Genomic DNA, 18,901 nt, shown 5'->3' on the forward strand with positions numbered 1-18,901 from the left:
ATCATTTCACAGGCTTCAGCACCAGCCCTATTCTCCTTCCCTTCTTTATCTATGACCTGGGATGGCCTTTGCACGTCCTGCCTTATTTAATACAACAATGCCATCCCCATTTCACACAGGGCTTATTAGTGGCTGATAAGAAGAGGAGCTAGGCTTCAGTCCCTTGCAGTCTAGTGTTAAGACCTCAAGTCGTGGGCTTGCCATTTCCACTGTGTGAGTTGGGCCACCCTCGCCATGGGGCATGGGGTGGGGGCGGGGAGGTAATGTGTGTGTGTGTACAGGGACCCTAATTTTGCAGACAGCATATTGGAAATTCTGAAAATGTAATCTGTCCAGAGCTGCTTGGCTGTCTCAGTCTTGACCTCTGCTCAAACCTCATGGGACAGGATATCTTTCAAACACGACCACAGTGGCTCCCCTCCCAAGACATTTTGTGACCCCCGCCTCCGTTCCTCTGGCTTCTGCGGATAGCGGCCCTTCCCTAGGCCCACCCCACCTACAAGCCCCAAAGGAGGTCGACTTTTCTCCGATTCCTGGTTGGTGGTCCCGCTAGGGGTGCAGTCCACTCTTCCATTCGTCGAAGCCGCGGCCGTAGGCACAGCCCTTCCCGGCTCCACGACTGACTCGGAGCCGGAATCAGACTCCGTTTCCCTCTAGGCTTCCGGTGGGGGGTCCAAGCCGGCATCAGAGCCAGAGAAGAGAGGGAAAACCCTCAGACAACAGCAACACCGCCTCCCGAGCAAAGTGGAGCAGTAGGAACTACAGCAAAGTGATGACTGAGACCAGCTCCCCGCTTCGCCCCAACCCGAAATGAAAGGATCCCGGCTTCACGCCGCTCTCGATGTCTCCTTCCCATTGGCTATCCGGGAATTGGTTTTCCAATAATGCGGAAGTTGATTGGTCAATCTGGGGCGGTTGCTAAAGCGATTGGTGCAGCCGCCATTGGAAGGCGTCTCGAAATTCGAGGAAGAGATGGACAGTGGAGGAAGGGGTAAGCCTGAGGCAGAGGCGGAACCAAGGAAACTGCAGCTCGCATTGGTTCACTGAGGCAGAGGGGCGGCTCCTGAACGCTCCTTCCTCATGATTAGTCCAAGTCAGGAAAAGAGGGCGGGTACTTAGGGAAAGCGGCAGAAGCGCCTTTTTCTATTGGTCAAGTCTGGAGAGAGGCGGATCGCTCGCGGCTGCTGATTGGTGCGGGAGGTGAGGAAGGAGGGGCTCTGAGCCGGAGGTTTTGTTGTGAGGGTCGGTTGTCAAGCAGCAGCCAATCAGGCTAGGGGATGGAGGTAAGTAGGGGTCGCGCTTGGAGCAGAACCTCGGCCTCCGGACCCGCAGCTGCAGGTGGAGTGGGTGAGCGGACGAGAAAGCGAGGGGAAGATGAGCCCTGGACTAGGCCGAGTCAGGCAGGGCCAGACCAGGCTGCGGCGGAGAGGGCTCCGGGCGGAGGGAGGCTGGAGCCTGCTCCCCGCAAGCGAGAGGAGTGGGAGGATTAGGCGAGGCGGAGGGACCAGCCCCAGTTTCGGGAGGGGCGGGACCAGCGTGGAGGCCAGAGACGACAACCGGGGAGGCCGGAAGCAGAGCCGGAGGTCTGCAGGAGGAGGGGTTATGAAGGGGAGAGTCAATGAATGGGGATACTGATAGCGAGGGGAAAGGGTCTGGCGGGGCAGAGGCCAAAACAGGATGTGCTAGCGAGGGAGACACAGGCGGCAGTGAGGAGGAGTGAACGCTGGGGACCCCAGGAGAAAAGGGACAGGGAGGAGATGGTTCATGAAGAGGTTTGGAGGAAGGAGGTAGGAGGCTCCATGAGGTCGCCTTTTAGAGTTGAGGAGTCACTCCGACTCATGCCCACCTGGAAGCCTCGTTCGCAGCACTGCCCTTGAGAAGTGCAGGCACCTGCAGTAGTTACCTTGACACAGATTAGATCCCACAGGCCCTCTTTGAGGGTCTCCCTACAGAAGACTTCAGTACCTATCTCTAGGGTGCCTCGTGAGCCCCTAAACTTAGCCTGTGACTCCACCCCCTTCCCATACGTCAGATGAAACAGTGACTCCCAGAAATCTATGGGAACTGCAGACATGTGGTCTTCCCCGCCCCACTGCGGCTCCTGCACATTAGGCAGCCGGCCTCCTGGAACAGAGCCTCCACCATCATCTGGCCTCTGGGATAGACCTTTTTCCTTGTGTTCCAAGTCACCTTGCCTGAGGTGCCCTCCATCCAGATCCTCAAACACAATTTGCAGTCGGGCCTTGGCTTTGGTGGGTGTCTGTCTTTATCAAGTGCCCTTGGTGATCCAGGGAGCTGCAGCTCCAGTTTTCCAAACCTAGGGACCCCCTGAATTCCCATTGAGTGTTTGCTAACAAGCCATCACCTCTGTTTGTGTTCCAGCCTAGTGTTGAGCTGAAATGGCTCAAGCCTGATGTTCCATGACCCAGGATACCAACAGGCACGCACGGGCTGCTGCTGTGGATGCTTTAAAACCACAAGGTGGTACAGGCCTGGAAGACCAGACATTCCCTCTGCCTGGATGTGTGGAAACTCCCTGTCAACTTGATTGGCGGATCTGGGGGGGATCCACCCCCACCCACAAGGAAAGCAGTCTGTTTTGTGGGTGCAGCTTTGGGTGCCTGCAAGCTGAAGGATGGCCACCCCTGTGGTCACCAAGACGGCCTGGAAGCTGCGTGAGTGATGTTCTTGTTTTCTTTCTCCCCCCATCACCCTAGTATTACCCTATTAGCCATTTGTTTCTGGGTGGCCTGAACCCCCAGCCTTGTCTCCTGTTCTTGACGCAGGGGAGACTCCCAGGCTTTGAAGTAAAATAGACCAAGATGCAAATCATGATTTTGGCACTTCTCAGCTGGGTGCTGTTGGCCGGGTGACCTCACCTCTCTGAGGCTCAGTTTCCTGTCTGTACAATGAGATAATCATACCTCCACTCTAGAGTGAGATTCAAGTGAGAAAATGAACATAAGGAAGCACTTAGCAGAATTTCCAGCTAGGCTGGCAGGCAGGATGGGGCAAGAAATCCTGAAAGGTGTTCTCAGTATCTTCTGACATCCCACAAGTCAGGCTCCCTGATCCTCTTGGGATGGGGGTGGAGATGAGAAGGTAGGCAGAGGGATGCTGATGATAGGCTCTCGAATGTACCTGAGCCCGGGAACCACCCACCCCCACTCCTCTATACTGACAGCTCTGAAGTCTTTCATCTTAGGACCTCTTTATACTCTTTTTTTTTTGTCTTTTTGCTATTTCTTGGGCCGCTCCCGTGGCATATGGAGATTCCCAGGCTAGGGGTCCAATCGGAGCTGTAGCCACCGGCCTACACCAGAGCCACAGCAACGTGGGATCCGAGCCGCGTCTGCAGCCTCCACCACAGCTCATGGCAACGCCGGATCGTTAACCCACTGAGCAAAGGCAGGGATCGAACCCGCAACCTCATGGTTCCTAGTCGGATTCGGTAACCACTGCGCCACCACGGGAACTCCCTGCACCTCTTTATACTCTTAAAAATTATTGAGGACCCCAAAGAGTTTTTGTGTATAGGAGTTACATCTATCAATGTTTACCATGGTGGAAATAAAACTGAGACTTTTTTTGGCCACACCTGCAGCTGATGGAAGTTCCTGGGCCATGGATCAAATCTGAGCCGCAGCTGCAGCCTATGCCACAGCGGCAGCAATGCCAGATCCTTAACCTGCTGCACCACAGTGAGAAATTCAATACGGAGACATTTTAAAGCACAAGGACGCACAAACATGCCCCTAGTGATGATGCCATCATGTCATGTATCTTCAGGGAAACTCTGCTGTATTCTTGTGAGCAAATGAGAATGTAAAAATCAAATTCCACCTTAGTTTTATGATCAAAGTTGTTTTGTTCTCTCAGATCCCCTGAAAGGCTCTTGAGGATCCCAGAATTCCCCAGATCGTATTTTGAGAACTGTAGCTCTGCATGTGGTTGCCTCTGCGGGCCGTACCCCACCTGTAATAACTGGATGGCATAGATCTGGTGTTCAGACAGGTCACCCTTTACTGTAAGCTGCCCTTGGGCTGTTTTCAGAAGCCAGGACAAGACTTCTCCACTTATTAACTCTGAGAACCTGGGCCTTGGCATCCTCATTTTAAATGACAAGAGGATTGGGCCATTTGCAAACTGTTCCTCAGCCCCTAGGGTTCTGGGAGAATCCTCTTACGGGCTGCCAAGGAGGGTGCACTTTGGACATAGCAGCTTTGTATTTATTGGGGTTATGTGTCTATACCTTCAACAGCTGGTTTTTTCTGAGAAACCAGGAGAGAACCTGGCAGAGGGAGGGCAAAATAGCTAAGGTCTCTCTGCTGTGGGGCTCAGAGCCTGGGGAAAGCAATAGGCAGGAATGAGATAATCACACCCAGCCATTTCTCCTTTTCTGATTCTAAGCAGAAACAAATGCTTTGAATCAGTGAACTAGATGTGGGGGTGGGGCATGGGGAAGTGCTGTGCCTGAGCCTCCTGTGCAAAGGCCCTGAGGCAGGAAGCTTGGTGCGATGGAAGGTCTCAAAGGAGGCCATGGGCAGTGACGTAGCAGTGTGGAGAATGTGGTGCCCCATAGGCTGGCAAGGTCTTCAGGGACACATGTCCACAGGACCCTGGCCCTTCTGAGGCTTTGGCTTTATCTGAAAGGCAAGAGCAAGCCATCAAAGCATTCAAGTGGGAGGTGATGTGATCAGGCATATTGAGCATCTGCTGACAGTTTCATGTGCACGGCAGTTTCCGCAGGTATAAATTGTCTGAAGAATCCAAGGCGGAATGACCCCTGGCTCCTTGTGGCTCTAGAATCTGGGGAGGATCAGAAGGTGTCTGGCCAGCATGAGGCCCGGGTGAAGCCTAGTCTTTCGCACTTTCCGTTTGAGCTTCTGCCAGTGCTCAGTGTCTCTGGCCAGAATGCTGTGTTCCCCCAGCAGTGGCTGGGATGTAGGGCCCAGCTTGTGCCACCTGAGCCCGGGCAGCTGGCGTGGGCCTGTGACACAAGGTAGAGCAGCAGCCATCAGCCTGGCTTGCCAGTAGATGTGGTGAGGATTTTTTATTTGTTGGCATTTAAATTCGGTACCCGGTCCTGGCCATTGGTGAGTATGGTCCTTCAGGCCAGAAGGGGTGCTCTTGGGCCAGTGCCCTGTGCCAAGGCCTCCTCTGCCTGGTGCCTGAGGTGTGCCCACCTCCGCCCTCCCTAGTCCTTCAAGGAGCTCCTTTCAGTCCCCTGGTCAGGCTGCTTGCAGGGAAGTGGTCTGAGCCCTTCTAGGAAAGGGCCCAGCCTCCAAATTCTGCTCGCCCTCAAGTTTGTGGTTCTTCCAGCTGGGTGCTGTCCTGGGAACCATCTGATCAGGCCGTAGAGTGAAGACAGGAACCTAATCACTCTCCCTCCCCACCGTCCCTCGGCGCCAGGCCTAGAGCGGCACCTGGGAAAATGTACATATGGACGAATGGCTGTCCCCAGGGGTTAGAAGTCCTGAGGTACAGAGCGGGGTGGCAGTGCTCTCAGGAGGCCCAGGGTGGTGCGGCCTAGCCAGAATTTTCCTTGGGAAGGGTGTGAGCTGGGGTGGGCAGGCAGTCACGCCTCCAGGTGGGTCATACACAGAGGGCGGCGTGTGCAGGGAGCATCCAGAGAAGAGGAGGGGGCCCCCGGGCCGGGCACACAGTGCTCGGGGGGGGGGTGGTTTATGCTTTCTCTGGGCTGGGCAGCCAGTTTAGCCCAGCAGAAGCCCTTGAACAGACAAGTGTCTGCAGCCCGAGCCCCAGAGCACCTAGGCATCTGTGCCACTGTGTCCAGAGGACAGGGGGCTCTGTGGCTGAGGAGCGGACCGGAGAGAGACCCAGCTTTCTCGCCTCCAGGGGCAGGGTCCCTGAGGCCCCAGGTTACATTTGGGCCTGCTGCCAGCTCTCATCCTGCGGGGGCTGGGTGCCTGGGCTGTTGTCGGTGGGGTTGAGCCTGAGGCCTGGTCCCCTGGGCAGTACTGACAGCCCCTGTGAGCCATCCCGCCTGACAAGCAGCCTTCCTGGTCCCTGTCTGCTAACCTCCCTGCAGTCTGAGGCCGGCGCCACAGAGACCCCAGGCTGGGTGGAGGCAGGAGGGGCCTCTGCAGGGCCACCCTCTCTCTTGGAGTCATCCCTCGGAGTCACCCAGTCGGGCCTCTCGGCTGCCTGCCTCGGGGCATCAGCGTGTTGGGGTTTTCCCTCGTCTCTGTGAGGAGACCTGTTTCTTCCCTCCATGTTCTCAGGAGGAGCTGCTCAGGCTGTGGCTGGAGGCCTGGGCTGCCTCTTGGTTCCTTGCCCGCGGTTTGTTCCCTTGGGGCCCTGGTGATGCCCTCTGAGACTTAGGTCTGCAGCCCCCTAGTCCAGGCCACGGGCCCTCGTGGCTGCCCGTGGTGACCTTGCCTCCCATTCTGTCTCGTTGGCCCTCACATCCAGGCCCCCCAGTCGGCTCCCTCCTGCTCCCCTCTCACAGCCCACCCCCCTGAGCCCAGTGCCCGCTCTATGGCCTCAGCCTGCCTAGCAGCCACGGGCACTCAGCCCCCTCACAGCAGCTCCCAGGCCCGTCCTCACTACACCCTCAGCAGCCTGTTGATCCAGGCACTATTATTATCCCCATTTACCCATCGAGGAGCTCAGTGCCTAGAGAGGGTGAGTGACTTGTTTAAGGCCACACAGCCTGCAATAGCAGAGCTCAGACTAGAACCCGGTCCATAACTCTGAAGCTGTTCTGGCTGAGCTCACCTTGGACAGTTTGTCTGCAGTTGCATGGTTCTGAAAGTGTGTCCCCCCAAGCGGAAACAGCGAGCAACAGCTGAGAGGCACTTTGGGGGCACATAGGTCAGTGTTTTTTATTTTAATAATTGTTTTCATCTTTCTTTTCGTCTCAGAAAAAAATGTAACGAACATATTGAACTTGTAATTATGTGGCTATTATTGCCTAAAAGGCAGAGCTAAGTAGAAAGAGCAAGTCATTTTAAAAAATTGAATGTGGTGACTAGTCAGCAGTAGTACCTGTTGATATGTGGCAACAAGGAAAAAAAACCCTGAGGTCTAAGGGTGGGATGAAAATGATGGAAACTGAGAAATAGTCATTTCTATCTCAGACCCCAGCCCCATCTTGTCCCACAGCTCAAGAGGGGTGTCTGGCACCAAAAGGAGAGCTGCAGGGACTTCAGATGCCAGGGCTGGTGGTGCCCAGCGGGAGGGCAGCCCTCCTCCGTGTGGTCCGTCAGGCCTCTGACTGCGTTTTCCCTCTGCTCTTTCCTGTGTAGAGGAGATCGTGGCCCACGCCAGCAATGTGTCCTCGCTGGTGCTGGGCAAAGCCTCAGGCCGGCTGCTGGCCACCGGCGGGGATGACTGCCGGGTCAACCTGTGGTCTGTCAACAAGCCCAACTGCATCATGGTGAGGCTGGGCCGGCGGGGCGGGGCGGGGAGCTGTGGGCGGGGCGGGGAGCTGTGGGCGGGGCGGGGCGGGGCGGGGCTTGGGGGCAGCTGTGGGCAGGGTTAGGGCTGGGAGTGGGCTGCTTTTCGGGCACCCAGCACCTCAGTCCCTCCCCCAGCCGTCTGCTTAGGAAAGCCCAGGACAGCGCGGCTGGCTGGGACAGTGGCTGGTCCTCAGAAATCAGGGGGTCGCCTGGCCGCGGGACAGAACTCTAGGGAGCCTGTGTGAGAAAGCGAAAAGAAGCCCACAGGCCCGAGTTTGAGCCTCCCCTGCCCACTGGCCCATCCCCCTGCTGTCAGATTCAGTTGGGCCATTTGGATTCATTCCCCACCTCCTCCCACGGAAAAGGATTTGAAGGCCCCTGGTTGGAGCTGGTGAGAGAGCTGGTTCTTTCATAGCACTCTCCGCTGTTACACAACTGCACTCAACGCCCAGAACTGTTTTCCAAAATAGGAGAGCATAAGGAGGAAGAAATACAAAAATGAAATACAAAAATGAATTACATATGGGTTGATTATCCAAAGACTCTTACAGGTGGTACTTTGTCTGTGCCCTTCTAGGTGCTGATACGGATAGGTGCGTGTTAATGTGTGTGTGGACTCGTGCCCTGTGTGTACATGTGCAAACACTCCTATGTGTACACACAAACATATTTGTATGTTTCTGTATTTCCAGAATCCTGTCTTACTCTTCTGTAACCTGTTTTTTTAAAATAACATCCTCATGGGCATTTTCCTGTATCAACAAATAGCCTCTTACTACATGATTTTTAATGGCTTCGCGGTGTCCCATTGTGGGGATGCTGGCTCCCAGCAGGGAGGCCACTGCCCGATTTTCTGCCCTGCTCAGAAGGGAACAGCCTCATCTCCCTAAATCTTTGATCGGGTGTGAGATTGTCACACTCAATCTGCAAGTGTGCGCTTTTTAAAAAGCTTTCAAAACATATTGCCGAATTGCCCTCCAGAAATCAATCGACATTCCCACCCGAGGCCTAGAAGCCTGCCCTCTTGCCCCACAACCTTGCAGCACAGGGTATTATCATTCTTTCCACTCTTGGCCAAGTACAGATAAAGATAAGAGGGGCGGGAGGTGATATTTATTAGTAGAAACTTAATCAGCTCTGTGTCCTTGGGAGATCCAGCGGGCAGCTGAGATCCGACCCGAACCATGGCCAAAGTGAAGGGCAGAACAGCAATCAGGTTAAGAATAGAATTGAAATTGTTTGTTTCACTTGGTTTTTAGGGCTCAAATGTGGCATTTCCCCCCTCCCTCCCAGATGTCAAAGTAACGTACACTGGTTGAAAAAGAACTAACAGAGGTTGACACAAAATGCCCCTGAAGTCACCCCCCCATGCTCTCGTCCCCAAAGGAGCCCAGTGAGCAGCATGGGGTCTGGCCTCTAGACTCAGCCACTTACACCAGGTGGCACCTGCAGGCCCCCAGTGGGCCTCGTCCCCTGCCTGTCCCCTCACTCACCTCAGAGCAGGCCTTTTGGTGCCTCAGCCTCACCAAGTTCTTTCTCGCCTCAGGTTTATGCACCTGTATGTGCATATGCACGTGTATTTTTGTGTGTTTTTCACGTATGAGTGAACTCATTTGGCTCAGCATCCAAATGATCCAGGATAAACTCCGTGACCCCCTGTCCCTACCTGGGGACAGCCATGACTCTCAACGTCTCTGGGTCCTTCCAGAATTGTTTTATGCATTTGCAGGCGCATGCGTATGCCCTGTCCCCTCCTCCTTACTTTATGCAAATGCCGTCATACAGTATATTACTGTCCTGTGTCTTTCCTCACCTTAGAGTGTCACGGAGATTTGTCTTTGTCACATCCGGAGGGCACCTCATTCATTTCAGTGGCCGAATGGTATCCGTTGCCCGGGTGGCCGTGGATGGCCGCAGGCTTAGCTCACCAGTTGCCTGTCGTGGGCATTTATATTGTGTCCAGTCTCTTGTCAGAAAGGTTCACCACGGGGAATGACCTTGGGTCCGTGTTGTTTCGTGTGTGTTGAGTGTGCACAGCGTAAACCTCCAGGGGCTGGTGTGCGGAAATGTGCCTTTCCAAAATGAGGATAGATTTTTGTCCAGTTGCCTTGTGTGGGGTCTGTACCCACTTATCCTCCTGCTGGTCATGCTGGGAAGTCAGACAAGAGGCTCGTAACTGTCTGCCTGCTGGGCAGTTCTGCTGAGGAGCAGTTTTCCTCTAGGGTCCGCAGTCCCATGGGCACATGGCCTTAGCAGGTGCTGATGGGCTCACCCCTGTGCATTGGGTGGCCAGTGCTGGAGGGGGACTGACAGACACTAGATTTCAGATTCTAGCCTCCTTTCCAGAAAGCTGGAAATGCCAGCACCTCCCAGCCCTCCTCCCTGGGCTCAGTCCTGCCCTGCTCTGTCTGGTGTGAATTGGGTGGGAGTGTGCATGTTTTCCAGCAGGGTCACTCCCAGGGCCTCTGGCTTCCCGAGTCCCTGCCTGAGAACGTGGCTGTGTCCTCCAGTGGGGGCCGCCCCAGGGATCCAGGCGTTCCAGAGGGGCGGAATGTGTGCTGCTGCCCAGGCCTCGGGTGGGCCGGGGTCTCCCCTCCGGAGGGCGGGGCTGAGCAGGGAGTGGAGGTGGGAGCCCAGCCCAGCCCAGTGGGCGATGGTTGGACTTGGGACCAAAGGATCAGCTGCTCCTCTCCAAGGGCCCAGGGCCACTTCTGCAGGTGCCGGTCCTGGCTGGAGCACAGTGGGTGGGCAGTGGGTGGAGCATGACTGGGGTCTGGCCCACTTTTAGTCCCAGCGGCCAAGAGGCTGAGGGAGACAGCTGCTCAGCCCATCAGCTGGGGGAGGCTCCGGGGAGCACAGCCCCCCCCCCTGCTTGACAGGCTCCCAGGGACCCAGGGTTCAGGGCAGCAGTTGGGGGCCTGTCCATGCAGAGTGCTGAAGCTGCCACCCTCTCTCCACAGAGCCTGACGGGTCACACGTCCCCAGTGGAGAGCGTCCGTCTCAACACCCCCGAGGAGCTCATTGTGGCCGGTTCTCAGTCGGGCTCCATCCGTGTCTGGGACCTGGAAGCTGCCAAAAGTAGGTGTCCGCGCTCGCCTTCCCCACACGCAGGCCTGTGGCAGCGCTTGTCCCCAGCTCTCCTGTCCATCCGCTTCCTTCCTGTCCTGACCAGATCGGGTGCTTCTCTCCTGGGGCACTGACCCCGCCCCACCCCGTCCCCATTAACCTCGCAGCAGTGACGTGCATTGCTGTCTGGATGCTGGCACCGAGGGGGCGTCCAGTAGGTGTCTGAGTGATGGACACTCTGGGTGGTGAGCCTCTCTGGATTCAGAACTGGGAAGGACAGCGAGTGCCGCTGAGGACCGTGCAGGACATAGAAACGTTTGAGGTGGCTGTGCAGTGAGCTGGGGCCGTGTGCCCTGACCCCGGGGGTCCCCTCTCAGAACAACATGGTTATGCTGCAGTTTCTTCCTTTTCTTTTTTCTTTTTTTTTTTTTTTTTTTTTTTTGGTACCTGCAACATGGGGAAGTTCTCAAGCCAGGGATCAGTTATGCTGCACAGCAGTGACAACACTGGATCCTTAACTGCGAGACCACCAGGGAACTCCACTTTCTTTTCTTTTTAAAAACACTTTATAGGGGTTCCTGCTGTGGTGCAGTGAGTTAGGAATCTGACTGCAGTGGCTCAGGTCTCCATGAAGGCACGGTGGTTTAAAGGACCCCTGGTCCAGGAACTTCCATGTTCCATGGGTGTGGCCATTTAAAAAAAAGAAAAAATAAATAAGAAATAAAAACGCTTTATGCAATAGCTGTGCCTTCCTCCTGCAGAAGAATTGAGCTGTCTCTGAGCTTCCCCTAACTCTGTCGCTCACGACATTTCCTCTCCATCCTCCCTGGATTTATTTTAAATTTTTTTCTTTATAGTCGATTTACAATGTCCTGTCAATTTCTGCTGTATAGCAAAGTGACCCAGTCATATATATATACACATTCTTTTCCCCATATTATCTTCCATTATGTTCTGTCACAAGTGATTGGATGTAGTTCCCTCTCCATTCTCAGTGGAATAGTTTGCATCTGCTAATCCCAACTCCCTATCCATCCCACTTCCTGCCTCTCCCCTTGGGGAACCACAAGTCTGCTTTCCATGTCTGTGAGTCTGTTTCTGTTCTATAGATAGGTTCATCTGTGCCATATTTTAGATTCTGCATATCAGTGATATCATATGGTATTTGTCTTTCTCTTTCTGACGTACGTTGCTTAGAATGTGAATCTCTAGCTGCATTCATGTTGCTGCAAGTGGCGTTAATTCATTCTTTTTTATGGCTGAGTAGTATTCCATGGCGTACATGTACCACATCTTAATCCATTTATCTGTCAGTGGACATTTAGGTTGTTTCCATGTCTTGGTGATTGTGAATAGTGCTGTCGTGAACGTAAGGCTGCATGTGTCTTTTCGAATAACAGTTATGTCCAGATATATGTCCAGAAGTGGGATTGCTGGATCATGTGGTAGTTGTTTTTTTTTTTTTTTTTTTCGGTCTTTTTGCCATTTCTTGGTGGTTCCCAGGCTAGGGATTGATCAGAGCCATAGCCCCTGGCCTACACCAGAGCCACAGCAATGCCAGATCCGAGCCGTGTCTGCGACCTACACCACAGCTCACGGCAATGCCGGATCCTTAACCCACTGAGCAAGGTCAGGGATCGAACCCGCAACCTCATGGTTCCTAGTCAGATTCATTAACCACTGCACCACGACAGGAACTCCAATGTGGTAGTTTTATATTTAGTTTTCTGAGGAGCTTCTATACTATTTTCCATAATGGTTGTACCAATGTACACTCCTACCACCAGTGTAGGAGGGTTCCCTTTTCTCCACACTGTCTCCAGCATTTATTTGTAGACATACTAATGATAGCCATTCTGACTGGTGTGAGGTAGTACCTCATTGTGGTTTTGATTTGCATTTCCCTAATAATTAGTAGTAGTGAGCATTTTTTCAGTGTGCCTCTTGACCATCTGAATTTCGTCTTTGGAGAAATGCCTGTTCAGGTCTTCTGTCCATTTTTTTTTTTTTTTTTGTCTTTTGTCTTTTTTTTGTTGTTGTTGTTGTTGTTGTTGTTATTGTTGCTATTTCTTGGGCCGCTCCCGCGGCATATGGAGGTTCCCAGGCTAGGGGTCCAATCGGAGCTGTAGCCACCGGCCTACGCCAGAGCCACAGCAACGCGGGATCCGAGCCTCGTCTGCAACCTACACCACAGCTCACGGCAACGCCGGATCGTTAACCCACTGAGCATAGGGCAGGGATCGAACCCGCAACCTCATGGTTCCTAGTCGGATTCGTTAACCACTGCGCCACCACGGGAACTCCATTTTTTGATTGAGTTGTTTGTTTTTCTTTGCTTGTATATTTTGGAGATTAAGCCCTTGTCTTTTTTTGTTTGTTTGTATTTGCTTTTTAGGGCCGCACCTGAGGCATATGGAAGTTCCCAGTTAGGGGTTGAATCAGAGCTACGGCTTCCAGCCTATGCCACAGCCACAGCAACCACTGAGCAAGGCCGGGGATTGAACCCTCATCCTAACGGATACTGGTCAGATTCATTACCACTGTGCCACAACAGGAACTCCCAAGCCGTTGTCTGTTGGATCTCTTGCAACTATTTTCTCCCATTCTGCAGGTTTTTTTTTTTTTTTTTTTTTGGGGGGTCTTTTTAGGGCTGCACGCTTGGCATATGGAGGTTCCCAGGCTAGGGGTCCAATCAGAGCTGTTGCTGCCAGCCTACGCCACAGCCACAGCCACACCAGATCCGAGCTGCGTCTGCAACCTACACCACAGCTCATGGCAATGCTGGATCCTTAACCCACTGAGCAAGGCCAGGGATCGAACCTGCATCCTCATGGATGCTAGTTAGATTCATTTCTGCTGAGCCACGATGGGAACTCCATCTTTTCCGGTTTTTTTTTAATGGTTTCCTTTGCTGTGCAAAAGCTTGTAAGTTTGATTAGGTCCCATTGGTTTATTTTTGTCCAAATCACCTTTTAAATATTCAGGATTTTTATTATCAGGACCACACTGATATTTTTCAGAGTGGATTGTATGTATTTCTTTTCTTTTTATAACTTTGTTTTCCTGGAGTTAATAGTAGTTCTGTCTTTTTCACATCTGCATGTTTTCTGTGTCTCTTTTCCTAATCCATCCCCAAATTCTCTGCCAGAAGAGTAAGCCTCCTCCTTTGGTTCCCCCAAACCCATGCCATCATTGAGGCGTCTCTTCTCAGAGCCTCTGTCACCCAGGTCCTAGTGACCTCGGAGCTCCCAGGCCTGCAGCCTAGCTGTCATCCTGGGCCCCTTGTCTCCTCCCCAGGGAACTCTGCTACGTCAGACCCCCATGTGTCACTTTCCTTGTCCCCCCCTTTTTAAAAATTCGCTGGATTTTATTATAGTTGTACAACCATCATCGCAACCTAACTTTACAATATTTCCATCCCAACCCCCAGCCCATCCCTCTCCCACTGCAGCATGTCCCCTTTGGAAACCATACGTTTTTCAAAGTTTGAGTCAGTTTCTGTTCTGCAAATAAGTTCATTGTAAACTTTTTTTAGATTCCATATGTAAGTGATAGCATATGACGATTGTGTCTCACTGTCTGACTAACTTCACTTAGCATATTTTCTAGGTCCATCCATGTTGCTGCAAATGCCATTATTTCATTCCTTTTTATGGCTGAGTAATATTCTCTTGTCTATATGTAACACATTGTCTTTATGCATTCCTCTGTTGATGTACATTTGCTGCTTCCCTGTCTTGGCTATGGTATATAGTGTTGCAGTGAACATTGGGGTACCTGTATCTTTTTGAGCCCTGGTTTTCCCCGGGTAGATGTCAAGGAGTGGGATTGCTGAATCAAATGGTAATTTTGTGTTTAGTTTTTTGAGGAATCTCCATACTCTTTTCCATGGTGGTTGCACCAATTTACATTTACCCCAATAGTGTAAGAGGCTTCCCTTTTCTCCACACCCTCTTTAGCATTTATTGTTCGTAGACTTGTTGACAGCGGCCATTCTGGATGGTGTAAGGCAGTACCTCATAGTAGTTTTGATTTGCATTTCTCTAATAATTAGTGATATTGAACATCTTTTCATTTGCTTTTTGACCATCTCTGTATCTTCTTTGGAGAATTCTGTTGAGATCTTCTGCCCGTTTTTTTGATGGGGTTGTTTGTTTTTTTGGTATTGAGGGGTTTGTATACTTTGGAGATTAATCCCTTGTCAGTCATTTCATTTGTAAATATCTTCTCCTGCTCTGTGGGTTGTCTTTTCGTTTTGTTTAGGCTTTGCTTTGCTGTGCAAAAACTTTTTAAGTTTAATTAGGTCCCATTTGTTTATTTTATTTTGGTTTGTTTTTATTGTCATTACTATAGGAGGTGGGTCCGAGAAGATATTACTGTGGTTTATATCATAGAGTGTCAGCCTGTTTTCCTCTAAGAGTTTTGATAGTACTCAGTCTTATATTTAGGTCCATTTTGAGTTTATTTTTGTGTATGGTGTTAGGAAGTGTTGTAATTTCATTCTTTTACATGTAGCTGTCTAGTTTTCCCAGCCCCACTTAGTGAAGGAACTGTCTTTTCTCCATTGTGTATTCCTTACTCCTTTGACGTAGATTAGTTGACCATAGGTATGTGGGTTTAATTCTAGGCTTTCCATTGTGTTCCCCTGATCTGTATTTCTGTTTTGTGTCAGTACCATACTGTTCTGATGACTGAAACTTTGCAGAATAGTCTGAAGTCAGGGAACCTGATTACTCCAGCTCCATTTTTCTTTCTCAGGATGGCTTTGACTATTCTGGGTTTTTTGTGCTTCTAAACTTTAAAATATTTTGTTCTAGTTCTGTGAAAAATGCCTTTAGTAATTTCATAGGGATTTCATTGAATCCATAGATTGCCTTGGGTAGTATAGTCATTTTGATGATGTTGATTCTTCCAGTCCAAGAGGATGGTGTATATTTCCATCTGTTTATGTCATCTTTGATTTCTTTCATCAGCATCATAGTTTTCAGAGTACAGGTATTTTGTCCTTTAGGTAGGTTTATTCCTAGTTCGTTTATTTATTTATTTTTGGATGTGATGGTAAATGGGATTGTTTCCCTAATTACTTTCTGATCTTTCATTGTTAGTATATGCAAATGCAGTTGATTTCTGTGTATTAATTTTGTATCCTGCAGCTTTAACAAATTCATCAATGAGCTCTAACAGTTTTCTAGTAGCGTCTTTAGAATTTTCTAGGTATATAGTATCATGTCATCTACAAACAGTGATAGTTTTACTTCTTCCTTTCCAATTTGCATTCCTTTTCTTCTCTTTTTGCTGGGGCTAGAACTTCCAAAGCTATGTTAAATAGTAGTGGGAAGAGTGTTCCTGATCTTAGTGGGAATTCTTTCAGCTTTTTTTTTTAGCTGAGAATGATGTTAGCTGTGGGTTTGTCATATATGGCCTTTATTATGTTGAGATAGTTTCCCTTAATGCCCACTTTCTGAAGTGTTTTTATCAGAAATGGGTGTTGGGTGTTGTGACTCAGCAGGATCAAATCTGACCAGCATCCATGAGGATGCAGGTTTGATCCCTGGCCTCCCTCAGTGGGTTAAGGATCTGGCGTTGCCCCAAGCTGTGGTATAGGTCACAGACACAGCTCGGATCCTGCATTGCTGTGGCTGTGTCATAGGCAGCTATAGTTCCTATTTGACCTCTAGCCTTGGAACCTCCAGATGCCTCGGGTGCAGCCCTAAAAAGACAAGAAAGAAAGAAAAGGAAAAAGAAATGGGTGTTGGATTTTGTCAAAAGCTTTTTCTGCATCTATTGGGAGGATCATATGGTTTTTATTTTCCAGGTTGTTAATGAGGTGTATCACACTGATCAATTTGCAGATATTGAAAAATCCTTGCATTCCTGGGATAAACCCATTTGATCAGGGTGTAAGATCCTTTTAATGTATTGCTGGATTCAGTTTGCTAGGATTTTTGCATCCATGTTCATCAGTGATACTGGCCTGTAATTTTCTTTTTTTGTGTGGTATCTTTCTTTGGTTTTGGTATCAGGCTGATGGTGGCCTCACAGAATGAGTTTGGGAGTTCCTTCATCTGCAATTTTTTGGAATAGTTTCAGAAGGATAGGTGTTAACTGTTCTATAAATATTTGATAGACTTCGCCTGTGAAGCCATCTGGTCCAGGCTTTTGTTTGTTGGAAGTTGTTTAGTCATAGTTTCAATTTCAGTACTTGTGATTGGTCCATTAATCTTTTCTATTTCTTCTTGGATTTGTCTTGGAAGATTGTATTTTTCTAAGAATTTGTCTATTTCTTCTAGGTTGTCCATTTTATTGGCATATAGTTGCTTGTAGTAATCTCTTATGATCCTTTGTATTTCTGTGATGTCTGTTGTAACTTTCTCATTTCTAATTTTATTGATTTGAGTTCTCTCTCATTTTCTTGATGAGTCTGCCTAAGAGTTTATCAATTTTGTTGATCTTTTCAAAGAACCAGCATTTAGTTCATTGATCTTTTTATGCTTTTCTTCATTTCTATTTTATTTATTTCTGCTCTGATCTTTGAGATTTCAGTCCTTCTGCTAACTTTGGGTTTTGTCTATTTTTTCCCTAGTTGCTTTAGGTATAAAATTAGGTTGAGATTTTTCTTGTTTCCTTAGTAGGCTTGTATTGCTATAAACTTCCCTCTTAGAACTGCTTTTGCTGCATCCCATGGGTTTTGGATTGTTGTATCTTTGTTGTCAGTATGCTTCTAGGTATATTTTAATTTCCTCTTTGATTTTTTCAGTGATCCATTGGTTGTTTAATGGCGTGTTGTTTAATCTCCAAGTGTTTGTGTTTTTTTTCTTATCAATTTCTAGTCTTATAGCATTGTGGTCAGAAAAGATACTTGATATGATTTCAGTTTTCTTAAATTTACCGAGGCTTGATTTGTGGCCCAGAATGTGATCCATCCTAGAGAATGTTCTGTGAACCCTTGAGAAGAATGTGTATTCAGCTGCTTTTGGATGGAATATTCTATAAATATCTATTAAGTCCATCTGGTCTAATGTATCATTTAAGGCCATGCTTCCTTGTTGATTTTCTGTCTGGATGATCTGTCCGTTGCTGTAAGTGGGGTGTTAAAAGTCCCCGGCCACTGTCGATGTCTCCTTTTAAGGCTATTAGCAGTTGCCTTTCATATTGAGGTGATCCTATGTTGGGTGCATATATATTTACAATTGTTACATCTTGTTGGATTGAACCTTTGATCATCATGTAATGTCCTTCTTTGTCTCTTAACACATTCTTTAAGGTCTGTTTTGTCTGATAAGAGTATTGGTACTCCAGCTTTCTTTTGATTTCTGTTTGTATGGAATATTTTCTTCCCTCCTCTCATTCTCAGTTTGTATGTGTCCCAACAAACAAAAGTGGTTCTCTTGAAGACGGCATGTATATGGGTTCTGGGTTTTGTATCCATTCAGCCAGTCTGTGTCTTTTGGTTGGGGCATTGAGTCCATTTATATTTAAGGTGATTATTGATATGGGTGTTTTTATTGCCGTTTTGCTCATTGTTTTTGATTTGTTTTTGTTGGTCTTTTTTCTTGCCTTCTTTTCTTGTTCTCTTCTCTTACGGTTTGAGGACCCTCTTTAGTGTTGTGTTTGAATTGCTTTTTCTTATTTGCGTGTGTAACTGTTGTAGATTTTTGGTTTGCAGTTACCATGAAGTTTTGATTTAGAAGTGTGTGTGTGTGTGTGTGTGTGTGTGTGTGTGTGTGTGTAAGTGTACAAGTGCTTTAAGTTGTTGGTCTCTTAATGGCAAGTGCATCTCCAGTATCCTGCCTTTGTGCTTTCCTCACGATTTCTGGTTTGGGGAGCATATTTGTGTGTGCATGATCTGGTGAGCCTTGTTATTTGTAATATTTTTGTTTCTAGTTGTGGCCTTTTTTTTTTTTTTTTTTTTTTCCACCTAGAGATGTTCCTTTAGTATTTGTCATTAAGCTGGTTTAGTGGTGGTGAATTTTCTCCATTTTTGCTTGTCTGTAAAGCTTTTGAGTTCTCCTTCAATCTGCCCCTTCTCTTCTTCTCCTTGCTATGTAGAGTAATCTTGGTTGGAGTTTCCATCTTTTGGTTTCCGCCTTTTGATGGGACACACTCTTTCATTGCTTACTGTGAAAGGGCGTGCAGCAGGCACAGTTTTAGAGACCTTCCGTGGCTGAGGATGACTTTATTCTTACCGCCGCCCCCCGCCCCTTCCCTTTTTTCATTGAGCGTTTGAGTGTAGAGTTCTAGGTTGGGACTGCTTTTACCTCTGAATCTTGAAGGTACAGCTCCATTGTGTTTTAGGTTCTAGGGTTGCCGCTGGAAGGTGAGGGTGAGGGCTGTCTCATCCTGGATCCCTCTCGTGGGACCTGCTTCTTTCCTCCTTCTTCCCCCTCTCGCTCTGTGCAGGTTTGTGGGAT

At 49.3% G+C, this 18,901-nt stretch overlaps 1 protein-coding gene across 7 annotated transcripts in view; it reads left to right on the plus strand.

The window, feature by feature from the left end:
- The window catches only part of KATNB1 (katanin regulatory subunit B1), a 28,685-nt gene continuing 10,954 nt past the window's right edge, over positions 1,171-18,901 (plus strand). For 2 of the 7 annotated variants that reach the window (XM_021093933.1, XM_021093936.1), the window contains exons 1-4: positions 1,280-1,338; positions 2,383-2,675; positions 7,272-7,402; positions 10,385-10,502. In XM_021093933.1, the coding sequence (XP_020949592.1) occupies positions 2,636-2,675; positions 7,272-7,402; positions 10,385-10,502 (289 nt within the window). In that variant the 5' untranslated portion in view covers positions 1,280-1,338; positions 2,383-2,635. Of the gene's footprint in view, positions 1,584-1,651; positions 1,788-2,231; positions 2,253-2,382; positions 2,676-7,271; positions 7,403-10,384; positions 10,503-18,901 lie in introns of those variants that run through there. The other 5 variants (XM_021093935.1, XM_021093934.1, XM_021093937.1 and 2 more) reach the window with 5 other exon arrangements.

The sequence above is a fragment of the Sus scrofa genome, chromosome 6, assembly GCF_000003025.6.
Source record: "Sus scrofa isolate TJ Tabasco breed Duroc chromosome 6, Sscrofa11.1, whole genome shotgun sequence".
Lineage (NCBI taxonomy): Eukaryota > Metazoa > Chordata > Mammalia > Artiodactyla > Suidae > Sus > Sus scrofa.